The sequence below is a fragment of the Anopheles merus genome, chromosome X (genome assembly GCF_017562075.2).
Source record: "Anopheles merus strain MAF chromosome X, AmerM5.1, whole genome shotgun sequence".
Classification (NCBI taxonomy): Eukaryota; Metazoa; Arthropoda; class Insecta; order Diptera; family Culicidae; genus Anopheles; species Anopheles merus.
In genome coordinates this window covers 1,310,673-1,337,683 of record NC_054081.1, presented here as the reverse complement: position 1 = coordinate 1,337,683, position 27,011 = coordinate 1,310,673, and the positions used below count along the sequence as shown (strand labels likewise).

At 47.8% G+C, this 27,011-nt stretch overlaps 1 protein-coding gene across 2 annotated transcripts in view; it reads left to right on the top strand.

Annotated features, from left to right (window-relative positions):
- Positions 1-218: 218 nt before the first annotated feature.
- Positions 219-27,011, top strand: part of LOC121599754 (protein abrupt) — a 53,767-nt gene continuing 26,974 nt past the window's right edge. Inside the window, exons 1-2 of one of the 2 annotated variants that reach the window (XM_041927810.1) lie at positions 219-954; positions 5,576-5,755. In XM_041927810.1, coding sequence (XP_041783744.1) covers positions 5,634-5,755 — 122 coding nt within the window. In that variant the 5' untranslated portion in view covers positions 219-954; positions 5,576-5,633. Of the gene's footprint in view, positions 955-5,575; positions 5,756-27,011 lie in introns of those variants that run through there. The other variant, XM_041927819.1, reaches the window with a different exon arrangement.

The window sequence follows — 27,011 nt, the reverse complement described above, 5'->3', positions numbered from 1 at the left end:
GTGTGTGTGTGTGTGTGTGTGTGTGTGTGTGTGCATGTGTGTGTGTGTGTGACGAACTGCAAGAACGCACCCGGTGTCAGGGGAAGTGGATTGGGGGGGAGGAGGGTGGTGCCGTTTTCATCACACGGTTCGTTACATAATTTCACTAATGGTTTATTATAATCACCTCCACAATCACAGCCGCACTCAGCCCGCTCCATCGCAGCGCCGCGCTAGCCCGCCCGGAAAATTGCCACCCGGAAATCAAATATACACTCACACAGCCCCACAGCACAACTCGATTACCAAGCGTGGCAGTAGGGCAAGTACCCAAACAGACAGACAGGACCAGTCGGTGCAGTTGCACACGCTGCTGCGGTGCACCGTTTCCGTAGCGTTGCGAGGCGTTAAGCTGTTGGGCGGCCTTGCCTACCTACCAGGCGCATCCATCGAGCTCGAGCGCGTGCGGTAGTTGTGTGTGTGTGTATGTGTGTGTGTGATTAGTGAAGCTTTTCCGATCCGGTGGATTTGAGTGGAAACGAAGTTGATAGAGAGAAAGAGAGAAAAAAAAACCACACACACAAAACGAGATAAACGAACACAGGCTACGACAAGACAAGCATCCCAAGACAAGTGTAGCTGATTCGTATGTGCGTGCCTGTGTGTGTGTGCGTGCATCAGTGTGTGAGTGTGTGTCTGTGAAGCCACGTGGGGGAAAGAATGACCGTGATGTTGGTGGCACTAGCAGCCGTTAGTAACGCAGCGTTTGAGTCCGTTCAAAACAACGCTCGCAGCGCGGTGCACTGAGTGCAGTGAGCCGCAAAGTGTTCCGTCGCAAATTTCTCGACCGTTTTGTTCCGCCTGTGACAACCCGACCAGACCAGAGCAGCGTTTGCCCGGCCGTCTTTCGGTCGAGCCGCATCAGCCTACCAGCCCCGTGACCGTTACGGGACCTAACGGGCCCGAACCTTAAAGGTACGTCAGCAAGAGCAGAATGGGGCAGCACGGTACAAAAACGGATCGAAAGATGGGGTACACGGCGACACTGGGCGCTATAGCAGATCCGGTCCAGTGAAGACGTCCGTGAAGTCGATAGTAATGGGACTTTTTTTTTTTGTTATTTTTTGTAAGAAGCGAATCCCTTTTCTAACACACATACACACACACATACATAAAAAGAGATACAAGAACAGGGCAGTGTAAAACCCGACACGGTAAAAAGAGGTTAGTAGCCAAACGGTGCCGAGTTCCAGTTGGATGATTTTATGTCCTTTCCAGAGTTGTTTTTTTTCGCTCCTCTGTCTACTGTCTACTTCTGCGTCACTCTAGTTGGTACTGTGTTTGTGTGTGTGTCATTTACATCGTGATGTGCCATAAAACCGAAATGTAATGAACCCCGAGCAGACGTTATTTAAATTAAAGCCCTTTTTTTACTTTATTTTTTCGTCTTTTTTAGTTGTGTTTTGCAAAAAAAAAGTCCACCCTCCCCCTGTTACGTTATGCTTTGTGCGCTGCGGCTAGCCTACCTTTCAGGCGAGGCCTTCGGTCACATTTCACGTGGCCTTCCAGCCAGTGCCCAGGAAGCAGTAATACTGTGCACCTCCACTATCGTGCAGCCCCGGTTCGTCGCCTGCTGGTGGTGTGGACCCCGTTTCCTTGCCCATGGGCTGATAAATATGCATACATTGTGCACCCCGCCAGGCAAACCTTCGGCTCAGTGCCAGCCCGGAAACCGGGCAGCTATTTTTAAAGCTTGGTTTACACCACAGCCAGCCAGCGGGAACAAAAAAGTGCAGAGCAATACAGCAGCAGCAGCAGCGCCAGCAACAACCACTAGTACAACGTTACAATAGCAACAACAAAAAAACCCATCACACGCTACAGCTAGGAAAATTGAGACAGCATGCAAAACGGTACCGCTTCCTAGTTCCGCTTGCGGCCGGCAGCAGGCAGGCGGCTACTTTCCCTCCCAGCCTAGCCCAGCTCCCAGAGTTGGCATTCCCGTTTGCAGCGGTCTGCCCTGTGTCTGGCCTTTCTGGCGAGGGGGGCGAACAAGGGCGTACAGGACAAGGACCTGTGCGGCACGGCACGTAGTCTCCGCCGTGGGTTCCCCACATGGCCACTCACTCGCAAAGGGAACGCTGTGTTTGTTTTTCCCCTGCTTGCGACGGTTCGTCCTTGTGTGCGGTTCGTCGCCTGTTCGAGCCCGAGAGAGAGAGGCAGTGAATTTGTGTTTGTATTTGTGCTTGAAGTGCTGGAATGTCTGAGCGTGTCTCTGTGTGTATGTTTACGTTTATAGACGCAGGTTGAATGTAGTAAGCGGGATGCTGTAACCGCTGGAACGGCCGTGATGTAAGCGTTTTGGGGAGAGTCCTTCCGTTACCCAACAAAACTGCTCCCAAGCAGCAGGAACTCGCTCACGCGCTCCACTGCATGCGCTCTCGCATTACACTCGCTGTGGATTCGGTGCGTTGCTGAAATGTGTTCGTCGCGAGCAGAATGCTGCATCGTTCCAGTCCGCTGGCGCTGGCATGTGCGTTGCCTTCGCCGTGCGGCATCATGTCCTGACTGGAGTTGGATCGAAACGAGCTGACGTTTGCGTTTGACCTTGCATCGGAACTGTACTGGCTGTAAACGGAACAGACGGGCCCGTCTAGCCATGTGGTCTGGCGGCCGGAGGATAAACAGGACCCCTTTAGCCAGACGCATAGCGACCTGAGCCTTTTGCTGTAAATATTTACAGTGCAGTTATTTAACCGCACATAGCAGCAGATATGTATTGTTTTACATGCTGCTTTACATGCTCTCCTTTACATGCATCTGATCACGGTCCGCATGTATACATAGGTTGCGCGCTACAGTCGCAAGTAAATGCGTGATCCTTACATAAGAACTTTGCTACAAGCTGCCATTTACAGGCTCTCGACAGATGCTGTACATACAACGCGGTGCAACAGTACCTAACAGTAGCTCTAGCAGCGGTACATACCTAACTACATAGCTCTTCTGCGCTTTCTCTGGTGTCTGTACATGCGTTTTGGTCCTTCGAGCCGGATTTCGCATTCCTATCATTTCCCGCTTATGCGTGCGTTGTAAATGAATAATTCAAAAACGTACACTCACACAAAGAAACACCTTAATTAAGCAGTTTTGCGTCGTTCTCCAGCAGCAGCATCATCTATCCATGGCTGCATGGGTTGAGCATGCGGAAGGGCCTGTTTTATGCGGGCATTGTAATAACCTCCGCCGCTTAACCGATCAACCGGAGATTGTTTTCTATTTTTATCCCATTCCGCCCATCCCATGACAACAACAGAAATCCTACCGTTGCGTTTCCGCTGCGGCGCAACTCACTTCCTGTAGACAGGCAGGTTAAAATCATGCTCCGGGGTTCGTACCCCTCTGCCCGGGGTTGTGTCCACTGCCCTTTCGAACGGGGTGAAAGGATGTGGTTGCCTGCCATCGACCGTATGTAGCGTAGCGTTACATACTCGTCTGGTGCAGGTATTTTTCGGTATGTAAAACATAGTGGAAGCTTTGTGGCCTAACCTAAAGCCTTATGTGGCGCTGGTAAACAGTTCGGTTTGTTATTTACTTTGGCTGATCACTCTCGGGTTGTGGCACATAACCTGCAGATTCGTATATAATGTTGGCGAAGCATTAAATAAGCATGCGGTATATAGATCAAAAATGCATTTTCCGGTATGTTCGATTTCAAGCACCCGTGCCGCTGCACGCTGGGCAACAAAGAACACATAGAACTGCCAGAACCCTACCGGGAATGAGGGGATAACAAAGAAAATTATATCTCCGGAAGAGGAACGAAAGATTTGCGCTAAATTTGGCGCTGCAAAACCGGCAACCGGGTGACTTGGTGCCGGTGTGACGGGAAACAGGAAGAACCAAATCCTAGATGAGTCGGATGTACAGCTATAGCTATAGGAGTTGGAGGCATCTGGCCAGCAGGGACATGACTGTTATAAAATGTATGGTTTTGAATGTAGGCGACAACCGACATATAGACATCTGCTGGATAGCTACACACTTGGAACCTCCCGGAGACTTCCAACACCCTAGCTCTGTCACATCCAATATCAATTCTTCGAATTCAAATTCTACATACACATGTACCTCCAACGCAAGATCTCACCGAATTTTCGCTTACTTTCAGGCATCATGTCAGCAATCAAACACTATCCTGCACGCCTTACCAATCAACCCGTAAGCGGCAGCGCCACACAATCAAACGCCCGTCGCCGCCGAGCGACTAAGCGCACTAAGCGGCTGCAGCGGCTAGTGTCACGTTCCGATCGGCCGCCTAGCGAGCGCGATCGTACCAGCACCACCACTACGAAGCAGTCCGAATCAAAGACGAACACACCGCCAGAGTGTCGCCCTCGCCTAGCCCGTAGTGGTGGTGTAACGCTGCCCAACTGACGCAGATGCGTAATAGACCAAATCCGCCATATCCTCAGCGTCACAGAGTAGTGCGTGATCGCCTGTATCCCGTATGCGGTTACTCTCTACAGCATAGTCTCTATAGTGTTGCTGCTCGAGTTACATCCGTAACAGTAATAGTAGCAGTAGTGGCTCAGTTTGATGCCCAGTTTGATAATCAGTCTCTAGTTGCAATGTAGTGCTACCACCATCCGCTTTTGGTGGACGTCTTTCTAAAACAAAGTAATCTAAGCTTATCGAAAACAAGTAAAACCGCAATATCTTCAAACCTCGTAGCTCGTAATATCCTATCGACATATACATAGACCCGCCTATTCCCAAATATTCGAAAACGGCTCATACGCGTACGTGTGTCTGTGTGTGCGTGGTTGTTGTGTACTGTGGCGCTGTGCGAGCGCTTTGGTTCTTGAACTCTGTCCAAGCCTTCAAGCGCCGTCTTGGGTGGAAGTAGTAGTCGTTGGCTGCAGCATACAGTTTAAGGCCCAGCGCGCTCGCCATCTTGTGTAAGTACCGTGCGGGGGTTGCTGTTTCCCGCATTGCTAATAGGCTTCAGGCCCCGTCAGGCTGTCGGTATCTCTGTGATAAAAACTGAATTATATCCCCCTAGTGTTTCTCTGCTTACTTCCACGACGGTTACCCCGTTTGAACCTGGGGAGGGGAACAATTATTGATGTTTCCGGGTGAAAGGGGGTGAGGGGCCATATCTCATCTCTACCCTGAACTCCCGGGCACACCTGTCCGGCTCTTGGTTGATGCTGGGGCGAGAAATTAAAAGAAAAGCACACAATCCCTCCACAAGCAAAGCTTCGGCTTCCGGTTCGCTTCCGCTTTTTTTTCTTCTCTTGGAGCTGCTGGAGCCGGTGGGGTACTAGGGAGGATGGTGGATAGCTAATTTGAATCACCCGTTCGCAGAGGGGAGGGGAGTTTGGACGTCTTGCCTCCCGCACGCCGGGAAAACGCGTGCGAGCGATGCGTGCAAACAAACCCAAAAACCACCCCGTTTTTTTTTAACATCGGCGCGCTGTTACTTGCTTTTTCACTCAATTATCTTACTTCTCCTTCTTCTTCTTCTTTTCCTTTCTTCTTTTTCATCTCCTCCTTTCACACCTTGACCCGTGGTGGGGTGGTTTCCTCGCAGCTCCAACCGCACCACCGCAGCAGCAGCAGCAGCATCGGCAGCATCGGACTTGTTCAACATGGCTTCCTCACCGGCACTTCCACTGTACGCGAGCCGCTATCCGACGCCGAACGGATACCCGCAGATCAACGGGGAGGTCGACGCGCCGCTCGACTTTCGCAAGGTGGAATCGCTACGCAGGTACGTCCCCCGGCCCAGAGGGAAGAGATGCGTTTGATGGCTCTTCGCGTGGCGGAGAGCCTTGTCGACCTTCCACATCAATCAACCTATTACACAGTGTTTATCAGTCCAGCGGCAGGGGGGGGGGGGAGAACCTAGGGAAAACCAACCACGACTTTGTTACATGTGTGTGAGTGTGTATGTGAATGTGCGTTGCGTCTTTGGCGCAATCGCTGACATCGCTGGACAATGGGAACACGTCCGAAGAACACATCCAATTTCCAAAGCAATAGGGCCTCATCATATCGACCCAGGAGCAGGTGCATTGATAGCGATAGGCTTGACGCACCAAGGAGAGCGGGAAAATTGGCCCGCTTTTCCTACGCGTCCTGTGGCTGCCGAGGACGCCAGGAGCGCTCTGCGTGCTTGTACATACCAACTATACCTACATATAGACAGACATACATATACACCGAACTAAATATATACATTGACCATATGCTTCCAGTCGAACATTTATACATATGCGTAGCTTTATCTTTATACACACATATATATATACACAAACTTATATATATACAACGTGTGCGGCAAACACCGTCTGGTACAATAAGTGAGCGCCAGTAGAGGCTCGCGACAATATAGCGATTATTATGACCTGTTTTCGGTATGATAGACGTTGCAGGGGTAGTTGGACATTGCAAATAGGTGTATGTGTGTACATTACGGTAGCGGTCGTTATCCCGCTAGCCATCCCATCTCATCGACAAGCACTGTGCATAAAATTAGTAAGCGAGAGGGCGCGAGTCAAACGTCTGCCGCTTGCCTACATCTAGATATATTATACACTGTAATACTAGGCGCGCGTGTGTACACGCCCAAGGAGCAACACGAAAAAAAAAACGGAAACCACTCAATCACTTGTAAATGGTTCGTAGCGTTTTCAAAGTACAAAGTAACCGTAGCAATGGAGCAATGGACACGCAACTGGAAAGAAATGCCGACTGACAAAAACCCACAAAACAAACAAACAAAAACTAATACACACGCATACGAAACACATACACCGTCAGGTCGGTACGCTCGGGAACACGGTCCTTGTGTGGTGGCCGCGCGTTCGTGGTCGCCACACTGGCCGCCGGTTGTGATTGCTCTTTAAGGTAGTGTTAGAATTTTCGACAGATTTTGTATTTAGTAGCGCGTGTACAAATTGAGATATCTGCCTCCGCCCCGCACTAGTCGGCTCATATCAGTAACCTCAAGTAAGCGCTTTTATCCTCGCGTGCGATTGTGCGTGTAGAGCTCGTACACGGTATGCGGTAGAGAACGGACGGTCCTTCTAGCGCTAGCGATCGTGTAGAGAGCGCGGTTGACATTCCGTTTTGCCCGAGGTAGAGCAATGGAGATGTGCGTGTGTTCGTTTTTTTCACTCCTCCTCCGTTGGAGGCCCTGAAGGCTGACCCTGTGCAATTTGCTTTTGTGTGACGCGTTACAATAAACCAAAAAAAAACCCCTCGAACTACCGACCGACGAGGTAGTAGTGATGGCTTCCCGAGCTTCAATCAAACCTTTGCATCTATCAACCAAACGGCAAGTGTGGTACCGCTGCTGGGGATGCCATTGGCGGAGCGGGTGTGTCGTGTACAACGATGGCGCTGCGCTCGCCACGTCTCATCCAACGGACGTCAGAGTGTGTCGCTATTGTCCTTCGCTTCACGCACACCACCACCACCATTGCAAACCCCGCACGGTCTACTCCTCTGTGTGGTAAGTGTGGTAAGTTTCATTTCGCCTCCTTTCATACGTGCGCTGTTGTACCATGTGTTATCATCTACCGGGTGTCGGGGTTATTGTAGCATCCACGCTTTTTGTTGCTTCTTTTTCTGTGCGAGCCGGCGCGGGTCAGTTACCCGTGTGTGTGTGTATGTGCGCGATTTGTGTGCGGAAAGCAGCTGCACACCATTTGCCGCTTGCCTATTTGGGGCGTTCGCCTGCTGTGCGAGCGCTTAATTTGCCTCCTTTGATTGTTCGCACTCCGCCGCGAGGTCGAGGTCCAGCGAGCGAGGATCGAGTGTGCGGCGCTGCGATCGTTTGCAGTGGTACCACTACTCTTTGACAGCTGACATGCTTGCTGGCAAGCTAGAGAAGCTGTATCCTTACACGGGTGTACTAATTCGCTCTGTGATAGGATCACAGGCGCTCTTCGAATGGATGCTCAATACTGGCCTATGTTTTTTTTATCAGGTGATTTTTCCATTTCTATTTGATTTTTAAGGTGTCGTATGTATGAAGTATGATGATGCCATACTTGACAAATTAGCTTTTTTGCGATTTGAAATACACAAGAAACAAACATTAAATAGAAAGCATAGAAACATAGAAATAATTAACAGGTGAGAATCGGATACGAAACTTCAAGCTGTCTGTATTTGCTTGTCACCGCTCACCACACTGCACAAAACTGTGAAGCAATCACATAATCCATTTAAGGGTTCAAAATCTTTAAATCCATATGTAATACATAACTTTAGGCGCTGAGCAGATCATGGTACTTCTATCAATATGCCTTTAATGGAATGTAGTGAGATGTCACTAAATAAGCGTTAATTTAAGTGTCTTTGACATGTTATGTTTCGATTAGAATCTCGACAAGAATCGCTTGTTCTTTGAAATAGAAGCTTATGCAAAATTCTTTATCAACATTTTTCAAAACAGTTGTTGTTTTCTCAAAATTCAACAAAAAACGAATTTCCGCGTTTTGAAATGACGTAATAGAATGAATTCTATCGATATTGCGGCGAGGTAAGGGTAACAAAAGAAAACCTGCACAATGGCCGTTTTTGTGCCAGAATGCCCTCCAGCACGTACAACTATCAGCGGCACATGCCTTGCAGAGTAACGCAGATGAGATGCGCCAGGATGCATGCAATCCGCCCGGCTGCACACACTTTTTAAGGGAGCCGGGGTTCGTTCTTTGCCTACACCCGGTTGCAATTACCATGCACATCAGCTCGCGCCAGAGCTGACAGTGGACTGTTGCCGCTTTAATCAGGCTTACGATTCGCAGGCATAATATCGCATCAAATTACAATTGGCAAATTCACCGCCACCGCACTGTACCGCCCTCCGGCTCGGGTGGCAGGCTGAAGTGCACGCTATCTATTCCGATATGCAAACTGCGTCCCGTCAAAGCCCAATTCAAAACGGCAACCCTTCACGAGAAGGGCTGCACGTATCGAGCTCTTCACTCAAACCCCAAGACGCACCCAGGGCAAAGTGTTGTGCGATGTCTGGGAAAAATGAAGACCATGCACCGTTCCTTCCACCCCGATGGGTGTCCGTTAGACAACGCCAAACACAACACAGTGTACCCGGCTTTCGGCCAGGTTCCAGTCAGCCCGACGTTGCCTAAACGATGATCGCATTATAAATAAGCAATTAGCTCGCAAATTCAAAACCGAGCATCAATCAATCTTGCAATCCTGTTATCCTTCGATTACAGCAGCAAGGGTAAGCCCACCGATTGGCCCCCTACCCCCTTGGTGTTCCGAGACACACGAGTCTGCCGCACGCACGGCGGCAATCGATGGTTCCGCCACCCCAATGACGTTTTGCACAGCGCGTACGTCACCGTACCCCGAATGATGATTACATTCCGACTGACAATCTCTCCTGCCACCCATACCCAAAGCCCTACCAACCAGCACCAGCGATGCCTCACCGAAAAGCGATTAGATGTGGCAATCGCCTCCGTCCTCAGCGCTCTGCCGACTAGACGCAACCAACTCCTATGCCACCGACGGCTGCTCGGTGCACAGTCTACACGGTGCCTTGCCTGCCCCTTGTGCCCTTGCCGTATGTTTAGTGTGTATGTACCTAGTCTGCCTGATTCTGGCCCCGGAGTGATGTATAATCATATTTTATTGTTTCGAAGCGTCAAGCCCAGCGGAAGGAAATGAGACATGGCACGGCTCATCGAATAAATGAGCAGAGCGGCAGCGACAGGGATGTTGCGCATCCTCAACCCCAAAAGACTAAGAATAATTGGTTCAACAAACTACTCCTTCAGCCCTCCATGTCCTCCTCATTGAGCCGTGCTTCTTTCCTGGTGTGGGCGCAATCTAAATACAAAAAAAAACTAACTCGCAATGACCGCAACGCTTTGGTGCGAGCGCCAAAGAATCAATGAATCGACCGGATGGGCATTAATTTTCACTAATGATATCAATTTTCACTCACCCGCCCACTGCTAGCGCTGGCCAGTAGCAGATAATAGAATAGAGAAGAATAAGAAGAAGAAGAAGAAGAAGAGCGTAGAAACTGCTGAAACCTCCTCCCAACCACAGTAATGGGCTTCGAGTTAATAACGCAACAATCACCCCCGGACCGGGTGGTGCTTTGGCATTCCACCTGGCGGTGCGAGGGCTCCGATTGCCCGGAAAAAGGTTAGCCCCGATCGGATGTTGCCATACGGTTGACAGGTGTGTCGGGATGAGGAAACACTACTCGCAAATGAGCCCAGCTGTCGGATGCGCGGGTAGATAAATACTCTAAATGAGAGTCGGTGGGGCCGTAAAAATGCGTAGCCGATGTGCTGATTACGGCAGATAGTACTTCGACACGTTATGTTCTAGGCATCTACTGATAAAACGAACAAGCATTCTTTCATTTGTATAGTCTTAATTCTTAATCCCAACACTCCAAAACCATGCATTCTTTGAATTTTGGCTTTAAGTTAACTCAAAACTCTCATTCTTTCTTTTCGAGCCTTCCAGTTTTGAGTTATTCCCAACAAGAAATTGAGAGCTGATTACGCTGGTTTACAGATTTTTTTTTTTAGCGATATTACAAGATCCTTGGACAGAATCCATATAGAAATTGATTGAACTTTAAGGGATCTTATCTGCTAGATCTAAAGTGTACTTCAATAAATTCCAATTACTCCAAATTAATGAAATGTTCAAGATCTTAACTTTTACGTGCACAAATCATAACTGAACAAAATTATGGCTCAAAGTATGTATCCATGTCTTTACATCAATTATATATGCTCACGGATCTCCTTGAATTTTGGAAAGGATTTGAGTGTTTTTCGTTATGAATCTAGAGTTATAGGGATTTACGAAAATCTTTGGTGTTTGGCGATCTTAGTCAGGTCCTTAATATAGAGGCTAACTAGCCTTAACTTGTCATGTCTCCGGGAAGTGCAGGCTACGACGGGGTCATGTAAAAATGGGAATTATAATACTTGGGAAGCTGTAGGAGTAGGTAGTGCACCTTTTTTCTCGTTCTCATATATCTGTCATAGAGATATTCCCAGATTACCAGATCTTTCAAATCTGGTAGTCCGTAGTTCCAATGGATCTTAGCTACTGGATCTGAAATAGTAATTGTTAGTCCAAATCCATTTATCTTGTAGAGAGATTCACTTTGGATGATATAATTAGGTACTTCTTAAAATATTTGTTAGTATTTGATATTTGGTAGTATAATTCATTATGTTTTCATTTGCTGTAGCCATGATGCCACCATGAGATATTGATTTGTTGATTTTAGGCAATCGAAAACTTCCAGAGACACACCTAGCCCAAACTATTGGTTAATAATGCAACGGCAGACATCCTGCACAAACCTTCCAATACTGCCTTCCAAGCACGCAGCGCCGGTGGGTACTGTAGCTTTGATTGGTGGAGAAGGAACAGTACCCAAGCTCAGGACACTGAAGAATTCTCGCCAGCAAAGCCAAAAACGAAAAATAGACAACCCCTCGCGGGACGGGAGCTAGCAAATGGAAAATTTAAGTAATTTTTCAATCAAAACCCATTTCGTGACGTATTGATTAAACACTCACAATCACAAGGGTTTGTCCGCCACTTCCCGCTCCCTGCCGACCCATCGATTAGTAGAGAGGTTCCCCAGCTCCATCCTTCGAGGTGTCTGTCCGGCACTTGGTAGAGCCCGGCCTACCGTATGATTTCGCTCCTGTCATCGGAGCCGGCGCTTCCGACACACACACACACACCCGTGGATGCAAATTAAAAACAACCCGGACGGCGACATCGAATGTACCATGTGTGTGTGTGTGAGTGTGTGTGGTACCGGCGGGACAGGACAAATGCGCCTTCAACGCGCCTTGAAACAATTCACGAAAAACAATAAGCCCGATTGCGCCGTTGATGGAAACGGTGGCATTTTCTTGGATGACTTCCCTGTCCACCCACCCTCACAAGGGGGTACTGGAAGGTCCCAGTACGAGTGGCTGTCCTGGCTGTCAAATATTCGCACATACACCATCGTCGGAACGTCGGAAAAGCCATTTAAATTTTCGCCTTTTTTTCGCGCGACCCCATTCCCAAACGTTCCCTAGTCCTGCATCCCGCGTCGGTGTCTTCCGCGGGCATTTCGGTCTAATGATTATGTTACGTACATTTTCACACATCAACACCCCCGCTCCCCCTCTCTCCCTGTGAATCCCCTTACACCCCTTTTGCGCTGGCTCGTGTTGATTGCGCGCCCTTTTACGCCTTTTATCACCTTCATGTCTGTCCGTTTTTGTTTTCGTTTTTTTTTGTTGTTGTTATTGTCGTTGTTGCTGGTTTTCACTCCTTCCGACTCACACGTAAGGAACAAAGCAAAGTTAAATTATGCACCCTCTGCCCGCGCACATCAGCACGAACGCCACAGACACCGCCGCCAACGTGCTCGGTGCCGCCCAGGAAATGAACACGTGACGATATCTAATTTCTATTGTCTATCAATTTTCCTGGCGTGAACATCCACCTGCCAAGCGTGCCCTCCCGCTCCGTGTCTGCCCCTCCGCACCTTCCTGCCGAAACGTGGCGGCAATCAAGTAAGCCTCTTTTGACCGACCCCAAAATGGGCCGGAAGTGAGGCCCGCCGTGCCGCGGATGCCGAATCTGTGCCGCTGGTGTGTCGCTGGTGCCGTGCACGGTCCGTACCGTAGCCGTGGCCGTGATGGACGAGCAAATGTGTGTGTGTGTAAACGAGAGGGAGGAAGACGTCAAGTACCTGTTATTTTGCCAACGGGGGTGGAACAAACGGGGGTTTGTATTCAAGTTTGAAAAGGTGATAATCGAACAGTCACTGATTTTGACATTCACTTACAATTGCGCAACGGCCTGCTGCCGAAAAAAAACAACAACAACACACGGACGGCTCCCATCGCACCGGATTGGCGTGAGTGTCTATAGGTGTGGGATGCGGATGAGGGAGGGGGGGGGGGTTTGGCAGGTGTGTACTGCCTGATTGTTATTATTTTTGTTTGTTGCCCCCGTGCCGCGACAGGACGGTATAATTATGTTTTGCATCCTTCCGCCCTGTGTGCTTTGTGTTGTTTTGGTTGTTGTGTCCCGGCCTTCGAGCGGGAGGGCCCCCACGAGGTCTTTGTGGTCGATCGAACTGGTTGCGTGCCGGTGTATCGGTGTTTGCGAGTGCGCGACCGGAGCGTTGCATTATCGATTATTTTTGGAGCATTTCGCTAAACGTTCGATTCGGGCTCTAATTAGATGTAAAATGAGGCTTCGCCTTTTGTTGGCCGTTTCACCAAGGTTGGTCGGCTGGTGGACAACGATTTTCCAGCGGGCGCGAGTCCCAGCTGCCCTCAAGAGTAATGTTAACTATGGTGATATGATTTAAATCAAGAATCGTTACTAATTCATTCACATCGCGGATCCTGGAAAGTGGATAAATAGAGTGAGAATTGATTTTCTAGCACTAAGGATGACCTATATTTTTAATGTTTTGTTGTTGTTGTTAATCTTACTTATATAGGTAAATACTTTTTGGGGAAAAAAAAAACAATTGTGCCGTTTATTCTACAAAAAAATGGTAAAAAAATAGGATAAGGAATTTTGCTACTTAAATTACAACTTTTAATGGCCTATCATAATACTATTCTTCTAATTTTTAACGAAGATAATAGGGCCCTTTCCGTTTAAGTTTCTAGGCTGAAATTTCAGCCTGTCAACTGTTTGCATTGTCTAGTAGTTTTCGAGCAGCTATCTAAGTGGGTATAATATACAGGTGGGCTTATCCCAAGGTGTATGAATTTAGAAGCCTGATTTTTATCGCTTCTGCTTCTGAATGAAGATTTTAAGAGTGTTTTGTGTATTCGCCAAGCCTCCAGAAAGCTTGTTTGAACAAAAAATTTCACCCATCCTGTCAAAAAGTGATATTTAAATTTAGTTATAAAAAACATTCCATGGGACCACCTGTACTACATACACTTTGATTCTATATTCCATCACCAGATCTCTTTAATGCACCTTGGGATAAATGTAAACACCACCTTGTTTTGGTATTTTTTGAGCAGGTACTCGAATCTAATTCTAGCTTTCGAGGCTAGAATAATCTAGACTGAAAATTGCAGGCTAGTTTTATGTGTGGTTTTGCATGGAGTGTTTACATGATTTCAGCCTCCAACTGTCAAACTCCGTACAAAAAACTGACTAGAATCGTGAAGGGCCTCAATGTTAGAATGCAAGCCAAAGAGCTCCATTACTCGGATTGAATAAGTCTTGAAACTAGATTAATATAAATAGCGAAAACTATCGTCAAAATATTGAATTTCGGAGTGAATGCAGCATTGCAAAAAGCCTGTAGTTAACCTGGACCAGCAAGTGTGTGCTTGATTAGACGTCAATTTTTTCTCAGTTGCAATGTAAAAAAACAGTAAATATTTGACCCTGATGCCATTGAAGTAATGTTGTCACAACATTTGCATGGATAAAGTCGAACACCTCACATCCACACCTTCACCTATCTTCACCATTCGCCTATAGGAAGCTCTTTACCTATGTTTTAGCAAAAACAAATTCTGATATTAAAAACCAAATCTCGGAAAACCACGCATTAATGTAAAAAAACATTATTCTCTCCTTACTTACCAAAACACTTCAAACTGACACCAAAATTAGTTTTTATATAGCAAAGTGGTTGCTATCGTACTTACAGGATACTGGATTTGAAGACATTTTTGAAGAAAAAAAATCATTGAATTACTTTATTGTACACTGACATTAAGAACCCATTGTCATTCGTATGACGTAATCAACCACATCCTCCTGAAATGGTCTGAAATGCATCCTGGTCTTGTGCCGGTCGTTGCATAATTTTGGTTGTTACATAATTTTGAAGTCGTTCAGCTTTGTGTCCTCCATTGGATGGTAATATTAAAAAAAATATTTTAAAATAAAAATGAGATCTGGGCAATCAATTTCTACTGGCTGTATCAAGCATCTTTTCAACTTAGTTTATTACAAAACTAACAACAATATTTGTTATGAACAGTTAGAAATATTACGACCATGTCAAGTTCTTGCGTTCAGCTTGGCATACAATCATGCAATTGAGTTAACTTCAATTTTTAGGTGCTACTGCTTCACGACCAAAATGGAATAACCTTCTCGCAAAGCAAACATTTCCATTTCAACACTTTTTTCTCCTAACATATCTCGCCCAGCTTACAACAAACAACCTTCCTATTAGTGAATCCTTAAAGTTACGTGTAAAGGCTGCGCCGTAAAACAGAAACTCATAAACTTTCTACATCATAAAAAATAAACTCTGCCAAGGCAAAGGATAATAGGGATACAGAGAGAGAGAGAGCAGGCGAACCCTCAGTGCTTGTTAGCCAAAATCCCCTCCCCCCCACCCGAGGGCACGGACCGAGTGACACTTATCTTCCGCAATATAAATGTTGCTTCATGTGTTTATTATGGATTTAAACGGATTGTCGCATTTTCCCTGTGCCGAGAGAGAGTGGTTCGCGCGAGTGGTTCGCTCGCACCGCCAGCCCCATATTGCATCGGGCTCGGTTGCATCCGTCCTATCAATCAACCCACCAAGCCACCCCTCCCTGCTCCCTGCCGGCGGTTGTGGTACGGGTGCAAGGACACAGAGCAGCATCAGGAGCGCTACGGCGGCAACAACAACACTGCACCAGCAAACCACGCCGCAAACGATGAGATGCATTCCAAGGTCATGGCATTTAACATAGTTACCCTCCCTCCCCCCGACGGGGGTGGTGGTGGTTTTTTTTATGGTGGAAGGAACAAGGAGACGAAAGGCGGTGGCGAAACTGCACTCGATTTCCTCGATTTCCCGACGCCGGATCGGCCAGACGCCGTCTGGCCGTTCGTGTGTGTGCGCTCGCACACACACACACACAGCACCGTCCGGGAACAGCATAATTCCACGGCGTTGTAACGACCCCGACGACGATGTTTTGTTGCTGTTGGCTGCCCCTAACTGCACGCCCTAACGGTCGCTCAGCGCTCAGGGCATTGAGTGACCACGGTCGGTTTGCTCCACAATAATCGTGTGGCCGTCGTCATCGTCGTCGTCGTCGTGCACTTGCGTGCCTGTCGGGATCGGGCGTTACTGGCCCTGGAGAAGATTTGGCCAACGCCACGCTCCGTCACGAGAGCGTGAGCAGGGGCGCGCGCACGCTCGAGCGCCCGCTCGCTTTATGTATAAGTGAGCCAGCAAAAATGGAACGACAGAAAGGCAATATTGAAGAAAAAAAAACACACTCTCACCCCTTCCCCAAAAAACAGAACCGCTCACAAACTCTCGCGCCTTTCCGCGGACCGGATGGTGGCGGCACTCAGCGCTCCAACAGCTGTTCGCGTGAATCAGCTATTTGCAAAAAAACCTCACCGCGTTGGATTGGAGCCCCGGGGTTGAGGCGGAAGGTCGTCCGCCAAAAGGGCCGGAACGATGGGAGAGGGTAGGGGTTTTTAGTGCGTAACAATTTCAACCCCCACCTCCCTCTCGGCAACAAAAAAGAGCGAAGAAGAGGAAGAGCACACCGCCCCACGCACGCACTTGGGGTGCCGCAATGTAATCCAACCAACACACCGATGCGACCAGGGCATTTCGCGCTCTCTCGCTCTCTCTCTCTCTCTTTTTCTCTTCTTCTTGTCCCTCTTCCGCCCCCCCCCCAACCCTTTGCTTCATTATCTCCCACGCACGCAAAATCGGCGGGATCTGCGGCCCCGTGTCAAAGCGGCGCAGCTCGCACTCGCGTCAAGTCAAGCCACCCGCGCGCGTGCTCGCTTCTCTCTCTCTATCGCTGTGCTCGGAGGGGAGGGGGTGGTCGCCACGACCGGGTTTTTTGATCCCTTCTTTTGGTTAGTTTTTTGTTTGTTTGTTTTTTATGTTTTCGCTTGCTTGTAGTGTGAAGTAATGCAAACGTTTGTCCACGCACAGGTAAGTGGATTTAAGGTCCCTATGGGTTCGTTCGTTTTTTTTTGCGAGTCTGACAGCTCTGACACAAGTGTGACGCTCCGGCTCGGACAGCTCGTAGCTTCCTTATCGTTCCTTGTCTTGCCACCTCCCGCCCGCAAACCAAACGTCCGCGGGCCAACGAGTGTGTGTGTGTGTGTGTGTTTTGCTTAGATAACCTTGAGCCCTCTTCTGCCGGCTGGCCGGCTCGGTGTGTTCGTGCTGAGTGCAAGTGAGTGCGGCAAGCGACACGTTGTGATTTGTGCGATCGGAACCGCGATTAGGTTCGCGTGCGCGCGGATCTCTCCAAAGCCTTTGGCCAAATTCGCGACCGCGATCGGTCAAAGTGTGCGCGATAGAAAGTCTGAAATGTCGTGCTGCGCTCTCTCTTCCAACTACACACACACACACACACAGGCGCGCGCGGAGACGCACCAAGCCGGCGGCAGAGGCCAACGGCAATAAAACGATATGTTCCTACTCGAGTAAGTCACTTACACAAGCGCCTGCCGAACGGCGGTTCGTGGTGTTGTCTTGTTAGTATCTTTAAGATTCTCTTCTTTTTTTTTTTGTTGCTCCCCCTTCTCCTTTGCACCAACACCGGTTCGGTGATCAGATTTTTGGGGTTGATTTTTTTGTTTTGTTTTTGGCGAGTGTGTGTGCTCCTTTGTTTAGTTCACCCTACCCCCTCAACTTGTTCTTCTTGTTCCTCCACCGCACCGACATCCCGACCAGCAGCGTTAGACGGTGGTGTATGTGTGTGTGTGTGTGTGTGTATGTGTGTTTATCTTTCTGTCCCGTGCGTGTCGTCATCGGAAGCCGGATTCGCTTTTGCACGGCGACCCCCGTCCCGGCTCCAGTGTCACCCCCTGCCACCGCTCAACACAACGGATTCAATCGGGTCTCGTTCCCCCCCCCCCCCATCCCGCTCAATCAACCGTAGCGCACCTTGCCATGGGGTCCTCTACTCTCCACTGCCGCCACCACCACCGCACGTCTGCTAGCCGAAACCGCGTGGTACCGTCGCGGAGATCTAATGCCCTGCATTAGCGTTCGCGAATTGTCTCCTCATACATAATGCAAGCTCCCCACTGCGATGTTACTGCAAAAGCAGGGGTTTTCGGTGTGTTTTGAAACATTTGCAATGAGTTCGAAGCGGCGTTGGACAAGAGTCGGTTGACGTCATCGTTTGGCAACAGATTTATTGTAATAAGTGTGATATGTGGATTTGAATGTCCGATAGCAACATGAAGACGTGGAAGACTTTTTAGATGGCACCAACATTCATTTTTGTGAGTTTCTATGAAACTCAAGCTTTGTTAGGCAAGCATAAAGTGAGGCGTTATGGCAAATTCAGGATGTCTTGATTACTCTGAAGAGAGTTCAAATTCTTCTTCTTCTTCTTCTTTGGCTCAACAACCGATGCCGGTCAAGGCCTGCCAACCCACTTGTGGGGTTGGCTTTCAGTGACTTATTGATTTCCCCCCATAGTAGGATAGTCAGTCCTACGTATGGCGGCACGGTCTATTTGGGGCTTGAACCCATGACGGGCATGTTGTTAAGTCGTACGAGTTGACGACTGTACCATGAGACCGGCCGGAGTTCAAATTATGTATGACATAATGCTATGACAACTCCAATCACTCAATGGAATATTTAGGCTCATTTTATTGCTTTATTGCTAGGTGTTTGTGTAATTTAAAAAAAAAACATTATCTTGAGTATTGCTATCTAGCTTATATGTTTACATACCAGCCCGCACTACAAGTGCTTTGCGACCGGACTAGCGTAAATATCAGATGCCTTCACGTCATCTTACAATCAGAACGTATTATGACAATCAACCGGAAGATTTGGCAAGAGTTCCACTGGAAGAATACAGAATAGTTGAGGTTCTGACAGTTATATTTCAATTTTGTTTACATAAATCTGAAAATCGGGAATCTGACTTGCTATTTATCCGGAAATGCATGTTGTTTTACTCTACAAAACATTTACGAAACTCGGCGTTTGAGTTTCGTAGTGTATAATCATATTTCAGAGGCTTATAGAAGTACTAGAACGTTAAAGGTACGATATACTCCTAGCTTCCACAGGCGGAAGGCTTTAACGGGCTTTAGAATGATCGAACGGGAGTTAGCACTCTTGCACCCAACTTAGCTTCTACTTGGCTTCAGCAATAGCTTAAAAAAAGGAAATGAAATGACACGTTAAATGTCTTGCCGGGGATATGAACCATTCCTCAGAAGGAAGAACTATCCTCTCCATGAAGAGTCAAATCATCATGGCCATTTTATAGCCATTTTTGGGGAAAGTTTATCATAAATATTTGTAAACAATTTAACCATTTAACCTACAAATTAGTTTGTAGTTTGTAAAAGTGTAGTGCCTAAAAGCAGAAGCTGGAGTAACGACCTGCAACAATCAAATAATTTTCATTTTCAAACTACAAAATCTCATCCCAATGTCCATGAACTTGGAACTAGCTGCTCCTAACACTAGCGACGCTTGGGTATGACAGTTATACGACAGTTAGTCTTAAAAACCCTCAAAGTGCTATGAAGAATGCTATGAATTCTTTTTATAACAGGTTTTATACAGGTGCAAAAAATTATACAAATACCATGCTTCATCCATCACCGTAGGCCCTACCAACCCTGCCTTAGCAAGTGTATGGCGATTTGGTCGTACGGACGGGATGCGCGAGGTAGGATTAGCAAGCGTGCGCGCGCCAGCAAATCCAGTGCGTCTTTGTATCTGTTAGGGTGGTTTTGCGCGAGATGCCCGCGTCGCGCCCGCGCCGATAGGTGCGCGCTTAACTTTTTCTTTCCCTTTTTACTCTCGCCACCCTTTCCCTCCCCCTCTCCATCATGCCTGCTTCATCCCTCCATATCACCATCTCGGCCACTCCAACCAAACGGGCCTCAATTGCCTTAACCCTATGGTCAGCGCGAAGCAAAAAAAAAAGATCACGCGCACATACACCCCCCTCGGCCTCCCCCACCCCTCCAGCGAGGGTTGGTGCTTTGGTGGGAGGCGAGCAAAAAAAAAATGTCGTGCACGTGTGTGCACGTATCCGGCGCGTTGGGGTGGCGGGAGAGCGAGACAGCCGAAACATGGCCGGCCAAATTTGGCAAGGTTCAGCAAACGTCAGGCTCAGAGGGAGAGTTTTTTGTTTCTTGCTTTGGCTTTGTGTGTGTGTGTGTTTGTGTGTCTTTTACACAACTTATTGCTCTCCGGGCAGGGCACTTAGTGCGCGGATCGTCCTTCCCTCCCTCCTGGGACGTACGGGTCCCACCCATGGCTATGGTAGCGCCGACTGCCGCTTCTTAACAGTCGATTGAGAGTCGTTCGGTTGTGTTTCGCCGTTAATTGGGTTCCTCTTTTATTTCAGCCGGGGCCTGCTCTTGCTGTTTTGGCGTTTTGGTTTTCTTACTACCCCCCCCCCCCTCCTTCTCCCAACCTCCTTCCCTAGTATGCTGTCATTTTATTTAATTCGCTCGCGAGGTCGGACCACGCGAGCGTGGGCGCGAATGAATAATTTCGGCATTCGGGATTACTTTTTTTTGTGTGCCCTGCACCGGCGTTGAGGAGTTTCTTTTTCTTTATTGCTGGAATGTCTTCCATCCACTTTTCATTTCGCAAAAGCTCGACAAACGAGCATCTCTATGTATTCTTTCCCTAACAAGCTCACTTTTGCTTTTTTTTTGTGTTTTTTTTTACGACTCTTAGCGCGACAACCGAGCCCCGAATAGCGATTCTTCCTTCGCTCCAAGGCTGCCCCAATATCAACCAGAATGAATTAAGTTGGGGTGCGGGGTGAGTGTGAGAACCGCAGCCCAAGGTCTTGCAATGGCGCGAAATCAGCCTCAAGATGTAGAGTTGTCCCCAAAAGTGAGACATCGCGCTAGCGAAAGAAGAGCGAACGGAAGAAGTTCCGAGTGCGAAGGCACCTGCCGGAACGTGGGGCAGACTCGCAGACCGACCGACCAGCCAGACAACCTGTTCGGTGCACTAACGAGGGAGAGATGCGAGAGGGGGTTCTTCCCGGTTTTGTGGCAGAAGAATTTTGAGGTTAGATTCCCCGGGCGTAAGTGTGTGTGTGTGTGTGTGTGCGCAAAATCTGGTTACTGGTTGGTATCCAGGAAGAGTCGCCCTAGAAAGCGCCCAACACGTTCGGCCCAAACCCCTTCGAGGTGGCCCGTTTTTGTTGCTACCTTCACCTCATGCTTCCGCTTCTTTGCTTCTCGGCCTATGCCACGTGTTCCCTTGCCGGGGCCCTCCAGACAGCACGCGGCTGCCCGCACAAACTAGCTTTCACTGTTATTCGTCATAAGCGTTTGACATCGACACATCCCGTATACAGCTAGGGACCTCCTACACGTCCCGCAGGGCAGTCTTGGCGGCAGTGGTGCTGCAGGCACGCCAACCCAACGCCAAGCCGAACGGGTTTTGCCTGCTTGCATCACCAAACGTCGCTTTGGAGGACCCGCAACTGGTCGGTGTCTTCCTCCGAGACTTTCGGCCGGTCGGTGGTCGGTGGAAAGGTTGACTTAGATTAATATTTTCGCCACACCGGTCCACAGTGAGCTGGAACCTCCAACGACAGAGAACCGGATCGGACATAGAAAGGTTAAGGTTTAGCGACAGGGCTGACGGACGGAAGGCACGGCTACCACAGGGGAGAGAAGTTTTGAAGGTTTTAACGCCTCGAGGAAAAGTTTCGCAAAAGGACATATCACACATAGCTGCAAACTCAACAGAGAAAAAAAACGCTTCGATGTGTGTTCCTTTTTCTTCGCTCTGTCCTCTTTGTTCTCCCTTTTCGGTTCGTTTTTCATTCGGTGATATTTCAAGCGGTTCCCTCGAGAAAATGGAGTTGTGCGCCGGGGTGAGCCTGTGCGGCGGGCGATAAAAATTTAAAATTCAAATTCGCGCGCATCCTCGCGCGCGCTCGATCGTGGATGAAGCCGCGACAGTACAACAACAATAAAAAAACCGAATCAAACTACGGCAAAAACCGATATTGAACTCCACACTCTGCACTGGCCGCTTTAGGTTCCCTTTTCCACCTTTGATTTGGCTTTACCGTGGCTTAGAGCGCGCCTGCATGCGTTTGGCATTCATTCCCAAAAAAAAAACCACACATACGGAGCCACCTTTTCGTTGTTGGCATGTTGATGCGTTAGTGCGTTTGTGTGAGAGAGAGAGTGAGGATTAGGAGGCCGCAAAGCCCGGCTAAGCAAAGCCAGATCATCATCACTGGCTGGTGTACCTGTTTCGTGTTTCGAATCGTGGTACCCTTCTTTGGACTGAGACTGGTGATTAGGACACTAGCGACGCGATCGATTACGGACATTTTTTTATATTCATTGGGGTCAGATGACGTAGTTGTCGGTGCAACTGATTCAAAGATCTTGTTCTCGTTCACATTTGTTTTGAAGATCCTAGTTATAACAGCTATAAATCTGGAATATGGTAATATGTAACCAAATTTTGAAGGAATTTTTAAGGCGATTAGGATTTCTCAACGGTTGAAACAATATTCCCAACAATATCTCTTCGTGGACCCATATTTCAAAGTCTTCGTATATATGTCGACTGCTCGTTCCCAGCTTCGAGCTCCTATCCTCCTGACTGGTTCCAGGATTAATCTAGAATTGCCTATTCCTAGCTCCAAGCAATCCTTGTTTCGGAACCTAATACTAAGCACTTCTAGCTTGTATGTAGTACTCATTGCACTCCACTTCTTCAGGAACAGATATCTTGCCCTGCCCCATAGTCTGGTTTAATTTGATACCACAGTTTTTGATAGTCGTGCTCGTGGGCCGGGTTAGGTATTATTGACAACACTGAGCCTTATGTATATATGTATATGGCCTATGTTACCAGTATATGTGTGAGGTTTAGGGAATTAATTGCTAACATGAACTGGCATTGGATACCCTAGAAAGCTGGATTCCTTTACGGAACTTAGTATAAAGAATAAAAAGAAGAAATCCAAGCCCTGTGCGAGCTTTAATTTTATCTCCAACAATATCCTTTTCCTAATGTACATCTCTATTTCTGCATGTGACATTGTTTGACGAGTCATTATTCTTGGCTTGACATCAGAAAACAGTTTTGGTTTGGCACCTGATAATGTTTTCATTTCGTTTTCCTTACTAATGATAAATCATTCCCCTGTGATTGTCTCATTTTTAAACCCAGCATTATTTTCTGTTCATGCCATCTCTGATTATTTCATTATTATCATTGGTTGTTACTAGATCTAGATTCCACTGGATATTGATATTTCATGAGGTTATTAATATATGAGGGTTATTCATGAAATCGAGTAATCTCGTTGTCTAGTCAATGTGTTTTTAAAGATGATTTGAGTTCAAAATCAACTTCTTCTGCATATTCTCATATTCTCGATACGAATGGAATAACTTTCATCACATGTCAAGCCCTTATTGTTCTTATTTCTCATGTGCAAGTACAAAACTCACACAAGTATTATGAAAATAAAAGCATAATTGCACATTTCAAAAGTATTTCCTATTGCTGCCTAACAATGCCTTATAAAGCAATGCCCCTAAGATCCCAATGAGTCTCCACCTTCAATATCCAGATTTTTAACTGCCCCAAGCACCGCAAATCCCTCAATCCGTACGCTTCAACAATCCATCGTGCTGAGAGTGACCCTTCAGAAGCAGAAAAAAAATTGAACGAATACCACAAGTCGCCCAAAACGGCTTCCACAAACCACCGATGGTAGGCGCTAGTGTCACGCGGGCATTTCTGGTCGCTGGCACTTCTCGTCATGTTTGCGCTGTTGGTTAGTAGTTTTCGCTTTATTTTGCACACGCATTCGCGTTCGATACTGTGCCCGCGGGAGGGAGGTCGTGGGCTAACGTGTTACTGGCGGGTTGGATCATTCACTCTCCTTCTATGTCTGTCTCTCTCTCAGTGTTTTTCGCTCATCTTAAATCGGGGCCAGGTGGAGAGGGAGGACTTGAGCTTGGCAGTGCAACCCATCGAGCGAAGGTTGGAACTGGGGGTCGCCCGAGTGCTTGGTTAGCGCTTAGGTTTATACCCTTTGTTCCTCTGCCTTACGCTCCCTACACATCTAGCTCGGTCAAGCGTTACCACGACGTGTCGTGGTGTTGGTGGGCATTTGCCAAAATTCCGATACGCTACGGGACTGCGCAAGGGCTACGGGGTGGCCGGGAGACCCCGAAAAAGCGAACTCGAAAGCAGCTAGAAAAGCGATGGAGTAAGCACCGCAAAAGAGAAAGATCGCGAGCCGGCGCAAAGCCGAAGGGCTCACTAGCTGATGAGCGATCAAACGGTGCTCGGAAAACGGCGGGGATAGGCACCTGTCCCGGGCTCCCAACGGTTCGGCGAAGGAAGAGGTGAAAGGGAAACGGATTTAAACTCCGAAAATAACACTGGAAGGGAAATGTAACTGTTTTGCGTTTCCGTTTGATGTGAAGACTTTCCATTTTTTGTGCTTCTCCTTCTTATTTTCGGTGCGCGAAAAAGGTTTAGGGCTGTTGGCCTACCCCCTGCGGGTTGGTTGCGTGGATGTTTTCAATTTTGTGTTGTATGAGATTTTTTCATGCAAAAAATAAAACCTGTTAACACACACATACACACAGAGAAATTTGTTCCACAACCGGGCTTGGTGTGATCGCACCGTTGGGTGATCGCGGCCTGATCCTTCACCACAATCTAATATTAAAGCTCTTGATGAGCAGCACCGTCAGCCGTCCCTACCCGGATGTGTCCCTTGGGTCCGTGTGTTTACCGTCCCCATTTCACTTCTCCTTGTTTGCAATCCATGCATGTGTGTCCGTGGCAATAGCAAGGCCATTGCCCGGCCAACCCCGATAACGGGGACAGGTCAGATCTCTATGATGCTGTTCCAGGCGGTGGATGGGGATATGATGGTCCAACGCTCTACGCAAACAAGCAAGAAGCAGCAGCGGCAGCAGCAAAAAAAAAATCAGGCGCTAAAAAAGGGAAAAACATTGATAAATATTTGCTGTAAAAATATGCGCCCCTTTGCCACGAAACCGGGATGGTGAAGAGGGCTGAATATTGCCTACCAGCACTCGCTCCCTCTGCTCCCGGTCGAGTTTTACGAGCGACACACGGCAAGAAGAATCCGGTTCCGCCGGCCCGCAACGGCAAGGAGCGCGGGCGCGCCGCGTTGCCAATCGAGCGCCCTGAGAGGCGAGAAGAGAACCATTTCAGCAAACCTATTGATGAAATCTGCACAGGAAAACAGAAATGATCACTAATGAGAAACTTGAATCCCTAACCGACCCCGGGGGTAGAGAGAAAGAAAAAGAGAAGGAGAGAGAGAGAGATAGAGAGGGCCCTGCTCGTCGGGTCTTAAAAAAAAGAGTCACCTTTTGCGCCCTAACTTCTACTAAGGCGTGTGTCCGTATGTGTATGCATAAATACACACACACACACACACACACACACACACACACACACACACGAATATTCCGGTCCGAAAGTAACCATTTCCTGGAGTGGTGGGGTAGGGTGATCGGCAGTAAAAAAAAACAACAGTTAGCAGAATGAGCTGTACCAGCAAATCTGCTGGACAGCGAGAGGAAGAAAAAACAGCCCTGCCAAACGGTGCGGTAAGCGTATATTTTTAGGTAAAATGTCGCGTGCTTGCCTACTCCCTGGATGCCCTGGAACCAGGGAACAGGAACTGGTAGAACGCGTCGGTCGAGGAAAGTACAGTAAGAATCACAACGGCACGCAAACAGCAACCTGCTCCGGCAGGTGCTAGAATCCGGATAATTTGGAGTCAGTGAGAAGCAGGCAGGCAGGCGGCCGGACAGGTGGTTAGCATAGATAGCTTGACGCATTATTGCGGTGCAATTGACCTGCCCGGGCCCGTCTGCCAGCTCCCTTTCACCCCTCCTCACTTTGCGACTTTGGTGGGCGAGATTGAGGCTTGTTAGCATCGATGTTATCTGGTGGAGCTTCTTCGTTTGTTGTTTTTTTTTTTTTTTTTTTTTGTTGTTGCTTAATGTGGTTGCCCACTCCGTTCGGCAACCTTATCGACCTCTGCATCCCGTTAGTCCCGATCCGATCGGGTGTGACAGGTCCAGCCGGGGTTGAGTTTGTGTGTCTTACCGTGCCGTTCAATCGCCCTCCTGGCGGAACTGCGGGAGCCCTCGTTGCTGGCAGGCATCACCGGAGTGATTTATTTTATTTGATAGAGATTGTAATCTCTTACGGCAGTCTCGAGAAGCAATATAAATGAGGCAGTTTTTAGAGGATGCATAGAAATAATGGAATAATGAAGATGGTACAATTAATTGAAAAAAGAAATGAAAGACAAACAGTTCCTGCTTGGAGCACTTGCATGACTCAAACTCATAGCGGGATGGACTGCAGAATCTCCTATCTGTTGCTTTGTGTCTGAGTTTTACTAGCTCTTCTTCCTTTTGTTTGAAAGCAGATGACACACTTTTCTTTTTCGACGACCAAAGTAAGAATGAAGCATTTAAAGTTCTTTTGCTCCAAATAGTACTTAAATTCTGTTGAATTCTCTCATATTTGTTTGCTGTGTCAGTCTCTAAGGGTTAGCATATGGGCAACTTCCAAAGGAATTAACAATATAACGGGAAATGGAAGAGTTTCAGAGTGACAAGGAATCATGAAAACTAGACAGCGGTGAATCGACATTGATTCAAGACAACACCCAGATATTGACTAGAACTCGATTTTGGTATCCCTTCACGAATTCTAATGCTCTGGTTGTGGGGAATTTGAAGCCCATTTAAAATAGCCCAGTTTTGTTGGGAAAAGAAACACTGCATGAATAACTCGATCATAGTCCCAAAATCCCTGAAACATAATTCTATAATCCCTCAATTCTTCTACAATTTTAACAATTTTGGACAGTCAAGATGTCGAACATCGGTATCTTGGGCGTATTCTCAGGCCATAGATCCCAAATTTTTGTCAGTAACTATGTGGTACAAACCATGGAAAGCTGATCGGGCTCTTA